This window comes from Prunus persica, chromosome G8, assembly GCF_000346465.2.
Source record: "Prunus persica cultivar Lovell chromosome G8, Prunus_persica_NCBIv2, whole genome shotgun sequence".
Taxonomy (NCBI): Eukaryota; Viridiplantae; Streptophyta; class Magnoliopsida; order Rosales; family Rosaceae; genus Prunus; species Prunus persica.
In genome coordinates this window covers 1875352-1895301 of record NC_034016.1, presented here as the reverse complement: position 1 = coordinate 1895301, position 19950 = coordinate 1875352, and the positions used below count along the sequence as shown (strand labels likewise).

Sequence of the window (19950 nt, the reverse complement as noted above, 5' to 3'; positions counted from 1 at the left end):
GGTTAAACGGCTGGCCTAGCATCAAGACTCGAAAGTGGTTAGCTCCATAGAAAGACCAGTGCAATTGTTTTGTGACAATAAAGGGGCAGTATTCTGGAGTTAGGCATATGGATGTCAAGTATTTGCTTGTGAGGGAGTAGTTCATAGAGGTCAAATGTGTTAATTTCAGTTTGATGATTGAATGATAGCTCTTGTTTTCAATGAACTTAGCAATATGATTGAAGATGTTTTTGTTGATTTGAGGAACTGTTCATTAAGGTTAGATCACGCAGTAATCGTAAAGAGGACCATTCGCATGACTAGTGTGAGACTTCACAGTTCAGCTCACTTGTCATGTGATTTTAACCATATCATTGCTTGTTGTGATTATAGGTGGATGATACCATCTTACCTGGAAATCATGTCTGCAGTCCATTGAGTTGATGATATTTGTCACAAAGTTTGAGATATATATTGTTATCAAGTGGCCTTTCTATTATGTGCACACAAGGAACTGACTCAAGTGGGACAATGTAAAAACCTTATTCGAGTTTACATATCCATTTAGGAAACCTAATCCAAGGATATACAAGAGGAAGGTTTCATTTGATTAGCCGGTTTCTTCTAAGTGAAGTAAAGTCCTATAATTAACAAGGGATATCTATCCTCAGGTTGTGGATTCTGGAGGTGATAAGGCTATAAAGCTACGGCTTAGATCCCCACTCTCATACACAAAATACACGCACAAACCTTATCCCATATTAGATTGAGGACTGCATAAGACGTGTAGAGAGAGAGAGAGAGAGAGAGAGAGAGAGAGAGGAAGATCTTTGCTTTTGCTGTGTAGTTTCAATGGCTTCTCAAGGTTAGTATCTTTTGTGTACATATGTGTGGAAGTTCTAACACGTCTGGCTCGGTTTTGTCTTTTTGATTCATTGGTTTTTATGCCCACACCCCTAGTTAACCCATTGGTTTCGCCCTTGAAATGGGTGATAAGGAAGTTTTTCCACTAATCATGTAAATCCATGTTTTTCAGTGAAATGCATCAGTTTTGTAACATGCAATCCACAAAGTTCAATATATATTTCTTGAATTACACTCTCAGCATTGATAGACAGAAACGTAAACATACAAGTAGCTAGCTAGCCTGTGTATGCCTATATGGGCATAAATTATTGGTGCTAGCTAGCTACCAATGCAATTAAGTTTTATAGAACACTTGGAGATTTACCCTGTCCTCAGGACAGGGCAGCTTGAGGTTGTCCCTTCGGAAGAAGTACCCAATTTTTCACCCTTCAAAAGACCTCCAAGTAGTTGTCCAGGGTCATAAAAGAACTCGATCTTCACAATTTTGTTGTGCTCATCCACCTGTTTGCTCCAGATAGAAAGAATTCTTTAATTAACAGAAATGAAAATATATGTAGATGATGATGCTCAAAACCCGTTGACCTTTTTATTTTATACAAGAGATATTGGAGGAGGGGAGTATTCTATAATTACTAAGATGTCATTGGATTCGAATCTAAGACCACTGATCTATAAGGTTCTTTTTCACTGGGCTAGACCCCGTTGGAAAACCCTGGTTGTACTTTTCACTTACTTAAAAGCATGTCCAAGGATCTAGCTAAAAGGAGCTCAATAGCCATAATTTAGAGAAATGTAATATTAAAAGAGAAAAAAAAAAACTCCAACGATATATCATCGTTATATTTTTCTCTGAATTATGGTCGAGCAGGGTTCGAGAGAAAGTACCGTAAAAATGGACATTCCATAGACTTCAACCAATTCTCCAGTTGGGGCATGGCCCTTGAAAGGGCCCTCCACATAGCCCCAGTGCCTGAATTTGTACACAATCTCTGGCGGCCCAGAATAGACTTGAAGGATCTCCAAGGCAAACCCACGAGGGAATGTTGTTGTGAAAGCCTTATGGGATGACTCTGATGTCTCCTTCTCTGGATTATATCCCCTCAGATGCTCAGGCAGTGAGGTCTGAAGCAAGGGGTTGTAGCCCCCTCCAAGTTTGCCCATTTCTTCCAGAGTTATGCCTTTCCTTCCTGATATATATTGTTCATTAATGATTGATTATTGCAATTCTTAATTAATTAATTAGTACTAAATAATGTATCACTGTATGGTTATTACCATTTAGGCTGAAAGTGTGATTGTTGGGATCAAGTGTCTTGAAATCATCCAGGTTGGCCTTAGAGCAACTCCACCCATTTGCCCTTAGCCATGGCAAGGGTGGAGCTAGGGCAGCCACTATTCACGTGAATAGTGGTTGCCCTTGCAAATAGTATTTTGTGTTTCTACCCATTGCCATGGCTAAGGGCAATTACTATTCATTTTTTTGTTTTTTCACAACTTTTTTTTACTTAAATAATTAATTTGGATAATATTTTCGGATAAGATTTTTGGGTTCCTACGTGTCAATACTATTCATATCGGATAAGATTTTATTTTATTAGTTGTATTAGTTGGTATTTATAGAAAAAAAAAAGTATGAGGATTTGATGTTAAAAGTGAAGAGTATTGGTTGGTATTTATAGACACGGGCGGACCCATAATTTTTTTAGCGGAGGTGCAATATTGGCTAAGTATGAAAAATGGTTTTTCGGAATAATCATTTTCTCAAGATAATTTTTGGCGGCTTTCATTCCTTACACATCAAATAAGAAAACTTGATTTTATGGGATTTTAATATGAAGTATATATTGACTTAATGAGCCATCATTTTTAGCCTAAATCGTATTTTGCACTAAAATCGATTTTTCATATTTTGATTTAGTGGGAATTTGATTTTCTAGTATTTTTATTTGAATCCAAATGGGGGGTACTTCCTTATTTGCATTGTAAACTTAAGTAAATGGAGTAATATAAAAATAAATGAAAGTAAAAGGACAAAGACATTTACTTAAATGTTGAAAATGGAAATAAGGTATAGAGAGGAAAATGTTGAGTATAAAGAGTGAATAATGGTAGAAGTAGAAGAAAATGTATGAGGATTGGTGTTGAAAGTGAAGGGTATTGATAGGTATTTATAGAAGAAAAAATCTGACTTTTTTAGAATTTTAAAAAAAAAATTCGATTTTTTTTTAAAAAAAATTTAATACCGGGCGATGACGTCACGCTGACGCAAGCCGTGACGTCATCAGCCTCGGTTTCGCACGCGGGCTGAACTGGCCCGAGGGCCAGGCCGAGTTGGTGGGTCCCACACGCAACCCGGGCCTGGGCTCCCCTCTGGAACGAATTTTTTTTTCGGCCCCCCCCCCCCAGCCTTGGGCTCAGTCATCCCGGTGGAACTGCTCTTATGAAAAACCTCCATCTCCCATGTCTTCACAAGGTTCTGCACCTCTTCTCCTAGTGACCCAGGTGGCCAAATCTGACATACATATAGTTCCATGTAGAGTTAATTTGGGGCAAATTTTTTAATTTTATTTTTGTCAAAGTTTGGAAGGGGGAGGGGAGGTGTCATTGAGTTTGAACTTGAGATCACTGATTTGAAGGGAAATGCTCTTATCACTAAGCTATACCCCGTTGGCATTTAGGTCAGATATTTAACTAATTAGATGTCTAGGGAAAATATCTGAAACATGATATCCGTATCATCCAAGAAAAAAAATGATGAGAGAGAGAGAGAGAGAGAGAGAGAGAGAGAGAGAGAGAGAGAGAGAGAGAGAGAGAGAGAGAGACCTTGGTTCTGCCTTCTTCAAAGAGCTTGTTAACAACATCATAGCTAGGAGGGGCACCAAACCTCCACGTTGTGTTCTTTTCTCCTTCTCCACTCAAATAAGAACGGTACTTGTCTCCCTCAACATCTGAAGATCTCATGGCCATGCTCAAATGGTAAGTTAAGTTTGGAATCATTTTGGTTTTCTATCTTCAGATTACCAAATTGGAGAATCACCAAGGCCTTTCAGCGATTGGACGAAATTGCGATTTACGAAAAAACGATACTTGGATACTGTTGATCGTGTAATTTCTCTCAACAAGGTCCTGATTATATATAGGCAAAAAATAGTGACAATAATCGTAGATATTTAAATAAATAAATGAAAAAAGAAATTATATATAATAGCATCATGTGCTCTCTTTTTTTTGTTTGTGTCGTATATCGATAGCGCCCGCCGCTCTAATAAGACACATGGGAAAAGTCCTACTAAAATTACAGGATGAGTTCCATTGGTTTTAACTTCTTTTTTGGAAGTTAAAGCTATTGGTTTTAAGTTTGGGCTAAATATCTGTGTTTAGAGGACTTGGTTTTTGAAGGTGATTCACAAGCAAAGGCAGAGCTAAAATTTATAGTTTAAGGAGGCAAAACTTCAAGCTCTAATAAGAAAAATATTTAAATGTTCGAAGCACATAACAAGGCATAAATTTTAAAATACCAAAAATAATAAAAGGAACAAAATATAGTCTAATAATAACAACAAACAAGAAAAGAAAGCAAAATTCAGAAATTGCATGCATACATTAGGAGGGCCATAAGGGTAAAAACAAAATTTTCTCAAATATACACGTAGCATAACATAAAAATACTACATTGCATGGGAAAAATTTGGGGATGGGTTGTTGCTTTCTTTTTTTATTCCCTTTTTTTTTTCTCAACTTTTTCTCAACTTTCTCACTTTGAGCACTACTTCCTCGCTGGGCTCTTTTGGGAATATGGGTTGTTGCTTTCTTTTTTTATTCCCTTTTGTTTTCTTTCAATATATGCCTTGGCGGTTTCCCATTTAATTAAGGATCCTAGTCTGACATGATTAAGTATCCAGTCAGTCTTGAAAAAAAAAAAGATATTTGTGAAACTTAGCCTAGCAGTCCCCAAAAGATATCTACAACGTTTTTTATTTCGTTCTACTAAAGTCTATTCGATCATTCAAACGCACAATAAAGGTAAAGTTCTTATATATAATTCTTCAATTTAATCTTTTTCATTCAGTTGCCTTCATTGTTCTTGTGTTTACAACTAATATATATGTGAAAATTAATTATTTTTATTTATTTAGTCTTTATAAAGTAAATTGTTTTATTGTTGATATGTGTTATTAGGTTATAATGTCACATCAAAACCAAGCAAATAAAATAGCAAAAACTATTCATTCATTCTTCAAGAAAAAAAATGGTGGTGATAAGTTAGACAATGACAAGGCTTCACCATCAATTGAGCCACCTCATCACACATCTCCCATAGTTGAACCTAATGAGTTTGATGTTACTTCTTTGGAACGAAACCTTGGGAAACGTATTCAAATATCTGAATACCATATTAATCAATGTGATGAGGTTTGACGTGCTTATATCAAAGTTGGACCTTACCAACCAAAACTTTCATAATATCCAAGGTCTCGTTTTGGGTCGCAGTATCGTCCATTTCAATATTCTTGGTTCTCCCAATTTTCATGGTTAGAATACTCCCATTCAAAAGATAAAGTCTATTGCACTAACTATTGAGGGGTTTAGTAATTGGAAAATAGTTAATGATGGAAAGAATTGTATATTTTTGACACACATGGGAGGTCCATCTTCATCGTATAATACTTGTGAAAGATGTATGGAGGATTTGATGAACCCATCTCAACACATTGACAAAGATATTAAGCAACAATCAAAGGAAGAAATTTTTAAAAAACCGGTTGCAACTCAAGACAACAATAGAGTGTGTTCAATGGCTCACATATTAGGCATGTGCTTTCATGGGGCATGATGAATCTTTGGATTCTAAATATCGTGGAAATTTTATTGAAATGGTAAAGTATACAGCAAAGTTTAATAATGAGGTGGCTGGAGTTGTTTTAGAGAATACGGCAGGAAATGCCAAATATACCTCACCCATGATTCAAAATGAGGTTTTAAATATTCTTGCTAACAAAGTGAGAAAAAAAAATTGTGATGAATTTGGGCATGTTGCTTTTTGTATCCTTGTTGATGAATCACAAGACATATCAAATAGAGAGCAAATGGCTATTGTTTTAAGATTTGTTGATAATTATGGTTTTCTACGAGAACCTTTTTTTTTTTTTTTTTTACATTATGTGGGTTGAAGACACTACTGCATTGACACTTCAAAAAGAGATCAAGAAAGTACTTGATTTCCATGAATTATGTATTTATAAGATGATAGGTCAAGGATATGATGGTGCTAGTAATATACGGGGTGCATAGAATGGTCTACAAGCATTATTTCTTAGAAATTGCCCATATGTATATTATGTACACTGTTTTGCTCAACTACAATTAGCATTAGTTTTAGCATCAAAAGAAGTGGTTGCAATTTGGTTATTCTTTTCATCCTTGAATTCAAAATGATTCAAAATGAGGTTTTAAATATTCTTGCTAACAAAGTGAGAAAAAAAAATTGTGATGAATTTGGGCATGTTGCTTTTTGTATCCTTGTTGATGAATCACAAGACATATCAAATAGAGAGCAAATGGCTATTGTTTTAAGATTTGTTGATAATTATGGTTTTCTACGAGAACCTTTTTTTTTTTTTTTTTTACATTATGTGGGTTGAAGACACTACTGCATTGACACTTCAAAAAGAGATCAAGAAAGTACTTGATTTCCATGAATTATGTATTTATAAGATGATAGGTCAAGGATATGATGGTGCTAGTAATATACGGGGTGCATAGAATGGTCTACAAGCATTATTTCTTAGAAATTGCCCATATGTATATTATGTACACTGTTTTGCTCAACTACAATTAGCATTAGTTTTAGCATCAAAAGAAGTGGTTGCAATTTGGTTATTCTTTTCATCCTTGAATTCAATTGTCAATGTCATTACTGCTTCTCCGAAATGTCATAGTGAGTTACAAGTTGCTCAATCAATGAATATTACAAAGTTGTTGGCAGCTGGTGAACGAGAGACTAGTAAAGGATCTAATCAAATTGGTACCTTGCATCGACCTAGAGCTACTCGGTGAAATTCTCATTATGATTCTGTTTGTGATTTGATAATTATGTATGATGTAGTTTGTACAATTTTTGAGAATACAAAGAAAGATGGATCCACAGGCTCCTTACATGGGGGAAGCTACTAGTGCCTACAATGCGATTAGTCAATTCGAATTTGTATTCATTTTGCATTTATTGCAAGAAATTATGGGACTCACAGATATCCTTTGTCGAGAACTGTAACATAAGTCTCAAGACATCGTGAATGTCATGAACTTAGTCAGTACAACAAAATTGTCCTTCAGAAGTTGAGATTAAATAGTTGGGAAACTTTTATTAGGAAAGTAGATTTATTTTGCTAGAAACATGACATTGATATGCCTCATCTGAATGCTCAATATAAAGTCGGAACAAGACATTCTTATTAGCAAAAGGACAATATTACAGTTGAGCATCACTACCACTTTGACATATTTAATGATGCAATAGATTTTCAATTGACTAAGCTGAACAGTAGGTTCAGTGAAGGGGTAATAGAACTTCTTATTCTTAGTTCAGCTTTGGACCCTAGTGATTCTTTTAAATCATTTAACATTGATAAAATTTGCATCCTCGTTTAGAGATTTTATCCTCAAGATTTCACTATGCAAGAGTTACAAATTTTGAGATTCGAGCTGAAACTTTACGAAGCAGATGTACCTCATCATCCTGTACTTCAAAAAGTGTCCACTCTCTTTGAATTATGTCGGGGATTAGCTGATAGGTTGATCCGTCTTGTCCTAACTCTCCCTGTTTCTATGGCAACTATTGAACGAGCTTTTTCAGCTATGAAACTTGTTAAAACAACTCTTCCCAACAAGATGAAGAATGAGTTTCTAGTAGATTCTATGATTGTCTACATTGAAAAATAATTTGCTAACAATATCGATTCAGATGCAATCATAAAATATTTAAACTCTCTCAATGATCACAGGGCACAACTTCAATAGGTACACTTCTAATTATTGTTGAACATATGATTTAATGTATACTTTTAGCATGGTTTATATGATTTAATGTGTTCTTTTATTTTAGATAAAAAATTTAGCTAACCCACCCATCGAAAATTTCTAGTTCCGCCCTTGGTGTAGTGATAACACATAAAGGGATAATTTATACTCAAAAATTGCATACAATGGGATCATGGTGGAATTATATCTCTTATCCTATTCACATTCATTTTTTAACACCAAGCATGACATCAGATTAAGCTAATCTTATCCTACTATTTATCATACCCATAAAACTAGTTATTGTATTAGGTTTTGTCTTTAATGAACATTGTTAGAGGATTTAACCTGAAATATTATTCTAATATCGGAAAGATAATGAACATTCCTGGAACGTTCGTAGGGGATATAACTTGGAAAGATAAGTGGTTCATATTCTGGTCCGTTAGGCCATCTCCAATTCAAATGGGGCTAAACTCAAATTTCTCCCCTTTAAAATATAACTATTCATGTATTGCCTAAACTCAAAAAGTTTTTTCCTCTAACAATGCATACTCATAATTTGAGTCCACAACTTTATTAAATTATTTTAAAAAGTTAAATCTTTTTTTTTTCTCCTTAATTTTTCTTGTTCTAACCTTCGTGAATTAATTTTCTAAAGATTTTAATCTAAAAAAATTCAAAATCCAAAACATAACATAATTTCACTTTTAAAAAAACAAGTACAACAACATTTTGAGGATGTGTTTTGAGGTTAGATCTGATTTAGAATATTTTATTTATTTATTTTAGTTGTTGGGTTTTAATTTCAGTCGTTGGATCATTTGTTTTCCCGTTAGATTGTTTTTTACAGTTGGATTTGCTCATATTAAATCTTAGCCGTTAGAGCATCTCCAGTGAGGGGTTGTATAATGAGGTGTATGTTAAATATACACCATTTGTGATCGGAATCACCTGCAATGGAGAGGTGTAAACGATTGTAAATTTTCATCACAACCGTGAGATGCAAACTTAGATGCACATGTGCATCCTTTTTTACATCCCTTACAGGTGGGGCCTACATAAGAAAATGTGAGAAAATGTGGACAAAAGTGAGCAAAATCAATTATACATCTTCCCCATTTGAGCAAAAACCACATTTACAACCCGGATTTATAAAGGGAATGTAAAAGTAGCTTTATACCCCCGAAAATACATCATCCCACTGTAAATGCTCTTAGATATTATATAACCTTTGAAATTAAATTGGAAAAAAAAAACGGTAGTTTGAAGGAACCCGTTGGATTCCTACAACCCTTCATCCCAGCGCGCCATGTGTCTTGACGATGCGGGCCCCTTCTTACAGGTGCTTCACATGGGCTGCATCATACATTAGCGTGGGCTCCACTAAATTATAAGTCTGACTGAAACACGGACTGCTATTTGGCTCCAAAAACCAGTCTATGGAAATTTTAGCCTACTCCTATACAAGGATTAGAGAGGTTTTCGAGCTAAAAAATCCAAATTTTGGGTTTCGGCAGGTGGGTTGGAGATGGCCTTAGGAAAGGAAAGGTCTACTACTATCATCCACGTGGCCTTTCTGTATTGGTTGTGTTATTAGAGGTGGCACTGTGGCTGACCCTATTTAATTTTGTTCTTTTGTCCTAGTCTTCTAACACGAAACAAATTTTTTTTTTTCTGGCCTGTATATGCACATATACATGTACTTGTTATTAACACGTAAAAATAATTATCATGTACTACTTTTTTAATGAAAATAATAAAAAATGAATAGTAGGAGACGATTATTTTTGAGTGCTATTAATTATTCGAGAGATTTATATATCGCAATTGATAACATTATTCAGTTCATATATGTTGAATAGCACACATAAACATATAACAAAGAGCCGATCTACGGGAATTTGATCGGCTAAACGTATATGCCTGTGTATATAAGAAGCCTACAATTAAGTTTTAGGAAGCAGTTTTATGAACTACCCTGTACTCCTAAGGACAGGGCAGCTTGAGGCTGTCTCCTGGGAAGAAGTACCCAATTTTTCACCCTTCAAAAGACCTCCAAGCAGTTGTCCAGGGTCGTAAAAGAACTCCACCTTCACAATTTTGTTGTGCTCATCCACCTGTTTGGGCCACATAGCGGGTAACGTGGAGGGTTACAACTTACCGAAAAGGAATTAGTAATACATAAACTTGGGAAAAACAATTAATTAATTAATTAAAACTTAAAAGAAATGGACAAAGTACCGTAAAAATGGACATTCCATAGACTTCAACCAATTCTCCAGTTGGGGCATGGCCCTGGAAAGGCCCCTCCATGTAACCCCAGTGCCTGAATTTGTACACAATCTCTGGTGGCCCAGAATAGACTTGAAGGACCTCCAAGGCAAACCCACGAGGGAATGTTGTTGTGAAAGCCTTATGGGATGACTCTGCTGTTTCCTTATCAGGATTATATCCTCTCAGATTCTCAGGCAGTGAGGTCTGAAGCAAAGGGTTGTAGCCCCCTCCAAGTTTGCCTATTTCTTCCAGGGTTATGCCTTTCCTTCCTGATATTTGTTGATTAATGATTGATTATTTCAATGCTTAATTAATAAATTCGTACTAGTTAAATATCACTATTACCATTTAGACTGAAAGTGTACTTATTGGGATCAAGTGTCTTGAAATCATCAAGGTTGGCCTTATGGAAAAGCTCCATCTCCCATGTCTTCACAAGGTTCTGTACCTCATGTTCTAGTGACCCAGGTGGCCATATCTGACATATACATAGTTCCATCCAGAATTAAAAACACACCACACAAATTTAATAGATATTAGCTAGCAGAGAGAGAGAGAGAGAGAGAGAGAGAGAGAGAGAGAGAGAGAGAGAGAGAGAGAGAGAGAGACCTTGGTTCTGCCTTCTTCGAAGAGCTTATTCACAATATCATAGCTAGGAGGGGCACCAAACTTCCACTTGGTGTTCTTTTCTCCTTCTCCACTCAAATAAGAACGGTACTTGTCTGCTCCTTCAACACCTGAGGATGCCATGCTCATATGGTATAAACAAAACAAGACCAGTAGATAATATGTTTTCGCTTGTAAGTTTTCTTAACAGGGGTTTTGATTATATAGGCAAAAAGTTCATTGAGGATGTTCTTTAGGGTACCCTAAAAAAAAATTCCAACAATCCAAATCATTCATTTTTTAAGTCAACATTCATAGACCATCCTTACAAAAAATTAAAAAAATCGGAATCCATTTCGACATTCAATTGTATCGTACAAAATCAATGAACACAATGCTTCAAGAAAGTACTAAAATTTCAATAACACAATTGAGTGTCAAACGATATCGGATTCAAGTGATTTTTTGTAGAGATGATCTTTAAATGATTATCTAAAATATAGACGGTTTGAATTAGTGAAATATAATGTGAAGTGGGCCCTACAAAAGTGTCCCTCAAATATAACAACTCTCTCTCTATATGTCCTGATCTCTTGGACTACAGGGGTCCAAGAGATTTGTGGTCACTCACCGTTGGATGTAAATTCAACGGTTCACTCACTCTTGCACTCCTTTTAAAAAAAAATTTTGAACCATTGGATTAATATACAATGGTGGGTGACCACAATCTCTTGGACTTCTGTGGTCCAAGAGATCGGGACTGTATATATAAATAAAAATTATAATTAATCATTGGTAGAATGGCATCAATAGTCGTACTAGAAAAGTCATCAATGACATAATTACAGATGGTAGGTGCCCGTGGTTGGGGCTGCATATATCCATTACTTATATCATCCCGAAGATATCCACATATATCCCAAAAAATACACGAAGAGGTATTTGTGGTTACAGATGGTTAGGTGCTTTGAAGTTGTTAAATGTCAAAATCACTTGACACTATTATAACACAACTGGCAATCTAATACGACTAATAAATTAATGTGAAAAATGAGTAATTGTATTTGAATTTCGACAAGATAATCACATTTAACGAGCATTATTTGGAAAAAAATAATAATAATTCATTTTTAATTATGTATTGTATGAATAAATTGTACCATTATAATTTATATGGCTATTCTTTTATGATTTTTGATGTATCATGATTAAGTACAAATTTATTTTATAAATAATATATAAGTGATCAGTTTTAATAAAAATAAGACCTTCTGCCCATATATATATATATATATAAGTCAGCGTCATTAAAAGTCCGTTGAATACGACCTTATAGAGTAATATAGACTTTCAAATCTCACTATCGACTGCATATTATTCAACCTAATTTCTTTTATACATCATTGACTTCTTGTTTCCTGAAACACCAATAAATCTTCATTGTCTTTCGGAAGAGCCATTTGAACAAATCAAATTTGTGATTCCAAGGTGGCAGTGGATCTTCTTAATTCTCTCACTATTTCTACCCACCCTTTGTTGAGTATCATCAATTGCTGCAAAGTAAAAATGAGTGCTAATTGGAATTGCTCAGTTAGACACATCCTTCGTGAACAAAACTGTGCAGCTGATGCTTTGGTTGCTATTAGTTTTGATTTTAATCCAGGTCTGCATATCTTTAAGGAGATGCCAGCTTGCATTACTGACATCCTGGCTGCTGATTCAAGGGGAGACTCCAGGCCTCGTCTTCTCTGCTTCTAGTTGGCTGGCTTGTTCTCTTGGGCTTTAGCCCCCTCTGTTACCAAAAAAAAAAAAAAAAATCAAATTTGTCTGCTTCTCTAGATTTTGTTTCACTTTTAGGACAATATTTTTTAAAGGACCATGAAGAAAAAGCTAAAAACACCAAGTTCTATTTAATTATGATGATTTTTTTTTATATATTTTTTTTGTATAATTACGACAAGCTTTAAACAGTTTATAAAATATGGAATAAATCATATATTACAATAATCCTTTTTTTAAATAAGGTTTATCACGCAAGATTTTTCTAAAGCACCTAAGAAAATGTGCTTAATTATTTTTACGCCATCACATAATAGAAACAGTACTAGTCTCTCCAATCACGCATCTTTTGCCTCCACACCATCTCAAGTTACAACTAATTGTTCAAAACTAAAGAGAATTGGAAATCTGTCATATCCATAAACAGTGATTAGGGAAGTGAATGAACACAATCATTTATTTTTGGGTATACTAGTGATTTGCCCCCTGAACTTATACCTAACTTTCAATTGACCCCCTATCCTTTTTTTTAGAAACTTAGTCATATAAACTTTTTTTTTTCCGCTAATTTCCCTTCTACCATCTAAATTCTCAACATTTTATCCAATTTTCAGTTAAATCATTTTTAAAAATTGAAGAAAAAGAGTAAACTTAATGCCAACCTCTTCCATCTCCTCCCTTCCTTCTCCCATTCCCCCATGACCACCATCCTTTACTCCCAGACCAATCCCCCACCTCCACACCCTTCAACCCACAGACCTTTCCCTCCTCCTCTTCCTTTCTGTTCTTTCACCCACAGACTCATCACCATCATCCCCTAACAAACCTTCCTCCATTTCCACCGTCACCGCCTCCTCTCTCTCTCTCTCTCTCTCTCTCTCTCTCTCTCAATTTCAATACCTCCACACTTGAGAAGCTCACAATCGATCCAAGCCTTTCAAAAATAATCAAAATGTAAAATTCTTGATCATAAGGCATAAGTGGCTCTATTATAGGTGCCTTACAGCCTCCCATCTCAAGCTTTTTCCAAATTCACACAAAACCCATCAACCAAAACATCAAAAAATTCAATCTTAAACACTTGGATTTGCAAAAAAAGATCAAAATCAAATAAAATCTAATAGAATTTACCTCCATGCCATCGGATAGCATTTGGGGTGGGAGGTTGTGCGGAAGAAGAAAAATCATTGGGGAGGGTTGGGGTGGGGTGGAGGGGCCATTGGAAGTCATATGGAGAGAGGGAGAGTAAAGGGGCTAGAGAAAAAATGGGAGAGGGTGGGGGTGGGGTGGGAGTGAGGGAGAGAGTGATTAGTTGGATGGGCCCCTCTCTTATTAAAATATTTTTTCTTTCATTTTAGATTTCATATTATTTTATTTGTGTATTTAATTATTTTAACATATAAAATGACCATTTTGCCATCATATTTAACTGCAAATTGGATTAAATGTTGCAGATTTAGACAGCAGGAGGGAAATTGGCAAAAGAAAGAAGTTCATATTCTTAATTTTCTATAATAAAAAAAATAAAAAATAAAGATATAGCGGGTCAATTGAAATCAAGGTACAAGTTCATAGGACAAATCACTAGTATACCCTTTATTTTTTGAAGTTCATTTAAAACAACAAAACTGACCCAAAAAAGAATAACGAAGAAAAGTCTTTTCTGCTGGTTGATGAGAAAAGTAATGGTTCAGGCAACTAATAAATCTTCTTTGTCTTTTGGAAGAACCATTTAACAAATCAAATTTGTCTGCTTCACTAGCAAATAACAATTTTTTTTTGGCTTTCATCTGGCAAATAACTTCTTTTGTTTTGCCTTCATCTAGCAAATAACATGTTGAATGTGGTGGTGATCAATAGTGATAAGGCTTTGAGTTCCAGGCACTTGGCCAGACCTGTTGTCGCCAACACAAATAGAAGTGGAAGATGTTGCGTTTATATACAATGTTTCACTCTACAATAGGTGCCAAGAATAATAAATTTGCCCAGTACTTTGTCATCTTTTTTCTTTCGTAGGATTTTATTATGAAAATAAATAAATAAAAATAATAATGGGTCCATTATGGTTACATGTCTATAGTTTCGAGTCAGGATTTCATGTGTGTAGAAACCTCTCACAAAATATTTATATAAATCATTTGAACTCATAATACATGCAAAAATTAACCAGGAAGATGAAAAAATTATATATATATCACATAATTGTTCGACCTCCTACGACTTGCTTAATTTATTTCCCTTCTCTCTAGAGAACTTATTTCTCGGTTGTTGTAGGAAGTTTGAATGAAAATCAAAGACTTTTGTCCCACATTGGTATAAAGAAGAAAAAGTGAGGTCCTTATAAGTGTGGTAGCACTACAAAAGGTAATTGGAAGTTGAGCCAAATAGAAGGCAATTGGGCTTCAAATTCAACTTGGGCATTGAATATGTAACATTATCTATTTATTGATCAAAAAGATGGCTAATTTTCTTTCTGCCACAGGTTTTGTTGATTTATGTTTGCAATTTTGATGCCACAGGTTCATGTTCTACCAAGAGAGATGTTTGGTTTCTCAACCTTTGGAATTGCAATGGCACTTCTCAAATGGCTGCCGTTGAAACTTGTTGACAAGGTCCTCTTGCTACTGGCCACAATCATCCTAGGCAACACAGACCAATTAGGCCTCAGGAGGCCAAAAACTGGTCCAATTGAGCTAAAAAATGCCACAGGAAAAACCCCCGTGCTTGATGTAGGAGCATTGTCACAGATAAAATCTGGCAAAATAAAGGTACTTGCTTTAAGCCTTTAACCAACCCAAAAAAGAAACCAAAAAGAATGGTTTGTGATTCATAGCTAACTTGTTGGTATTGCAGGTGGTGGTGGAAGGTGTGAAAGAGATAACAAGAAATGGAGCCAGATTTATGAATGGACAGGAAAAGGAGTTTGATTCTATAATCTTAGCAACTGGGTACAAAAGCAATGTGCCTACTTGGCTCAAGGTAAGCTTGACAATGCCCAGCTGCAACTTTTTTTTAGTATTTACTTCTATCTTTTTCTGCATCACCTGTCACTTTCTTTCTTGGACACATGCCACATACACCTACAAAACCCTTCTTTTCTCCATGCAAAAAAGAATAAAACAAGTCGGGTTTTTTTTGCATTTTGGTTTGCCTCTTCATGTATGATGGCTACTTCTCAGGCAGTATGCATATTTTTTTAAAAAATTATTAAAATTATTAATTTTAATTTCAGGGTTGTGATTTTTTCACCAAAGATGGCATGCCCAAAACACCCTTTCCTGACTGCTGGAGAGGAAGTGAAGGACTTTACATAGTTGGCTTCACAAGAAGAGGGCTTCTTGGAACGACCTCTGATGCTGTTGAGATTGCCAATGATGTTGCTCAACTTTGGAAGACAAACAAAGACTGCAGGAGTTCTTGTAATTCCCATATTATTCTTCTGAAATAATGTTTAACAATATTGACTTGTTGTATAAAATAAAAAAAAACTTGTTGTATAAAAAAAAATAAGGAAGAAAAAAAAAACAAGTGAGAAATTAGGTTATTCTTTGAGTTAGTGGTATTTACAGGGGATAATGATTTTTATTAATTTAACTTTTTTTTTAGTACAAGCGATAGTCTAAACTAAAGAGGATGAGAATTTTTCACACACACAACTATGATGCTGTAGGGATTCGAACATGAGACTTCTGTTCCGCAAGTCAAGGTCTTTTCCACTCGGCTAGATTCCGTTGGCGATTTTATTTAACCTTTAGCTAGCAAAGGCTTGTGCTTCAATTTTCTCCTCTTTTTTTTTTTTTTTTTTTCTTTTTTGGGTTTGTATATGTAACAATTTTGCTTGGGGTCTTAAATTTCCTTTCTGTCACATGTATGTTCCTTAGCTTTGTACAAACAATTTCAGAAATAGAATGTATTTTTAGCTCCACAAGTCGTGACAAATATGCAAGGCTCTAATTACAAGTCAAATTAAACATATATAGCATCACTATCATCGATCATTTCATATATCTCAGTTTTATGGGGATTGTTGGTACATGAATTGTCATCTTCCAAACCCCTACATTTCTTGTTTCTTAGTTTTGATCGATCCCTTTACCTTTTGGCAGTAAGTGCAACTAGTGGATTACATATACATATCTTCACAGATTTTTTTTTCTTCCATATTGTGGATATGTTTGGTGATTAACATGTTATTGATAATGATATCGAAACTTTATCAATATCATATTGAACTATTTAATTTTGGCTCATGCTAGGCAAAACTGATTGGTATATCTAACTTCAATCTTGAGGGGCCAGCTGATATACAATAAGGAGATATAAGCATGTTTGGCTTGATGAACATAAGCTTAGTTGAACATATGTTCTTTTAGAATCTTAAGTGCCCATATGGTACTCTCTAAATCGTTTTGCAGAGCTATGTTCATGTGGTGATTATGCTTTGCTCTGAGGCTTGTTATTGGATTGAAATTTATAAAGTTCAACAAAAATATAAAGTGATGCCATTGGGTTTTTTTATTTTTAAAATGTCATTATTCGCTTCTCGCGGTGTAATTTCTCTCTTATCATTTGATAAGGAATGAGTGCATTTCTTTTTGGTTCAACCAAGATGATTTCCGTATTTGGTGACTAGTATTAGATTGGATTGGATACTCCCTTACATTTAAAACATGTTTAAGGAAGAAATGTACCAAGTTGAAGGTAGAAGATGGATTACTTATTTAAAAAAATTTATCCCATCTAATTCATACAAAATTGTAGGATAACAAGTTAACAACACCTTATAACTAATCCCTCCTAATCCCCCAACATGAAAACTCATTCATCCTTACCTTCATTTCCTCCTTAGTGACTTTTCCAATCCAATCAAATACTAGTCACCAAACATGACAAAGTCTAATGATAGCTTCTAAAACGAATGGACTAAGATAAGTCTCATCTCACATAATGTAATATAAAACTTGCTCACTTTTATAATTATAGGTTAGAGCATTTAACTATTTAATTTTTCAGCAGAATAGATGAATTTTGAATTTGAGATTTCTATCAATGTTAGGAGAAATATAATTTATGGTTTAAACTAAGAAGCCGAATTGAATATAGATCAAATTAATGACATGTTTTACTAATCTGTAATTGGGTAAGGATGAATTGAATTGAGGAGGAATTAGAATTCATATTCTAATTGAAGCTGTTTACTAAACTATATGGAATCAAGGTATGAATGATTTCCTCATACATCGTTTGCTAAATTCCCATGAATCGAAATTGAAACAAGTTTGATTACTAAAAATGCCCTTCTTATTCAGTTAAAGTGGATGGCAATTTTGAAATTTTAAAAATTGTGTGAGGATATAATTGGTAAAAATGATGGATTCTTGATGGGTTAGTAATCCAAAAATTGATACCTCCCACCCAAGAGTCCAATTCCTCTAACTCCTAATTTTGTATGGGCGTCATTTGCATTTTGATTCCTTTATGTAAAGTAAACACATGAGTAATCCGTAATCGGAAACCAACTCCTTATTTTGATTATGAGGATTAATAAACATGTTATATATGCAAATGTTGCTATGCGGTGCGTTTTGATGCTGAGCTGATGATGTGGCTGTCTCCACTCTCCATTGAATAATAATGAGAGACATATCCATCTTACAAAACATGTAGTGGAATGCATGCCACTTTCTGTTTACTTACATTTACACAATTCTCTTTCACGTTTTCTCATATTTAAAGCCTCTCTTTGTCCATTCTTGGCAGTCTACAAACGTGTAGGTATATGCTCAATGAATGAGCTCCATTTTCTTTTCTTTTACTTTCACCTCTTTGTCAAGTTTGGTCTTTGAACCCACAAACAAATATAGACTTTGGTAAAATTCCGAGTGTTGTGTGTAGACATAATAATTACCCAATACAACTACAATCTTGAATGTCGATTGTTCAAACTCCTGCCGTAATTTTGGTAAAAAGTAGGCTTACACCTGCATGCCCTTTCAGTTGGGCCATTTAGAGAAAGATTGCTACATTTTCAAATTCTAATTAATTAATACTTGCACCAAATGCAGCAAATGCTGCAGCCTCCTCTTATTTTAATTGCCAAAAAATCAAAGTTAAATACTGTGCAGCTGCCAGCTTTCCATCAGAGTCACATCATCAAATGAAGTCCTCGGTCTTCCAAACCAAAATTCCATTAATGCTTTGAATTTTCAGAAGCAATTCAATTCCAAGCACACCGATTTGCTCCTTTGATCCTTTTGCTTTACCTTACTATGCGCCTCGAATTCATGTCAAATACTTGCGTGAGGGGGTTGAGACCTTCATTTTCTTGATGTATGTTTTTTGTATGATTTGTTTAAGATTCCCATTATTTTACTTTCGATATTCATGTTTCCATGTTTTCCATCTTGAGATACATAACTGTTTATTTAAAGTTAATTATATTGGACCACACTACATTAAAGAAAATACTGACATAAAAGATGTTGGTTGTAAACTTCAAGTAATCAAGTGTAATGTTCATAACACCGTCATGTCACGTGATATCACGCAAGTTATAACAAGCGCACAATAATTAATATGTATACAAGTTATAGTACGCCAACATGCAATGTACTATAAGGCAAATAATTAGATTAGGCAATCTTTAGGCAGCACCAGTTTGCATCAAAAGATAATATATACGACACACAAGGGCAGAGGTTAAAAGGCCAATCTCACGTACTGAGGAGGATCTGATAATTGAGACAATGATGGGGCTCTGAGCCCTCTTCTTCCCATATGCATATTGATGTTATTATATACAGGAGATGATCGTACGAAGCTCTCAGAGAAAACCCGATTGACAGCTCTGCCTTGCCTTCTTACATCTCTTTCTCTCTGCATCCTCTGTAGCTGATGCACTGCCATGCAATTTGCAAACCCATCCCATCCCATGCATGCCTAAATAAATTTTATTATGAAATCAAATTACATATTCAAATACAAATATCATCAAAATAAATATCCAGTTTCTTCTCTCTCTCTGCCGCCATATATAGACAATGCGGTGAATATGGATAGATGGGGTGGAAAAGTCCAAGCAGAGAGTTAAAAGCAAGCTAGCGCCTAGCTCTCTCTCTCTCTCTCTCTCTCTCTCTCTCTCTCTCTCTCTCAGTGTGTCTTGACATTGAATTCGAAATCCATTTCGCACGCTTCCAAGCACGCGTTACGGTGTTCAGTACGTACGTCACGCTTTCTTCTGTGTATCTCTCTCTCTCGCTACTCTGTACTGCTGCTGACGCATTTTGCATAGAGAAATAGAGAGAGGAAGGCAACAGAGCCAAGATCCAGAGAGAGAAAGAGAGAGGACTGGGAAATGACAAATGCATGGGTGATTGAACACCTTCTCTCTCTCTCTCTCTCTCTCTCTCTGTATCTCAGATCTGA

At 35.1% G+C, this 19950-nt stretch overlaps 3 protein-coding genes across 3 annotated transcripts; 1 reads left to right on the top strand and 2 right to left on the bottom strand.

Moving 5' to 3' along the window:
* On the bottom strand, positions 1054-3839 carry LOC18766478 (pathogen-related protein). The gene is made up of 5 exons (XM_020570738.1): positions 3670-3839; positions 3288-3358; positions 2122-2183; positions 1732-2033; positions 1054-1347 (listed from the first exon to the last, which is right to left on the bottom strand). The coding sequence occupies exons 1-5, from the start codon at positions 3811-3813 to the stop codon at positions 1207-1209; spliced, it is 720 nt and encodes a 239-aa protein (XP_020426327.1). The 5' UTR covers positions 3814-3839; the 3' UTR covers positions 1054-1206.
* On the bottom strand, positions 9651-10957 carry LOC18768493 (pathogen-related protein). Its single transcript, XM_007200305.2, has 4 exons — positions 10750-10957; positions 10486-10618; positions 10108-10409; positions 9651-9983 (listed from the first exon to the last, which is right to left on the bottom strand). The coding sequence occupies exons 1-4, from the start codon at positions 10894-10896 to the stop codon at positions 9840-9842; spliced, it is 726 nt and encodes a 241-aa protein (XP_007200367.1). The 5' UTR covers positions 10897-10957; the 3' UTR covers positions 9651-9839.
* LOC18768794 (probable indole-3-pyruvate monooxygenase YUCCA4) lies at positions 14360-16639 on the top strand. The gene is made up of 4 exons (XM_007199921.2): positions 14360-14458; positions 15045-15293; positions 15379-15504; positions 15758-16639. The coding sequence occupies exons 1-4, from the start codon at positions 14360-14362 to the stop codon at positions 15971-15973; spliced, it is 690 nt and encodes a 229-aa protein (XP_007199983.2). The 3' UTR covers positions 15974-16639.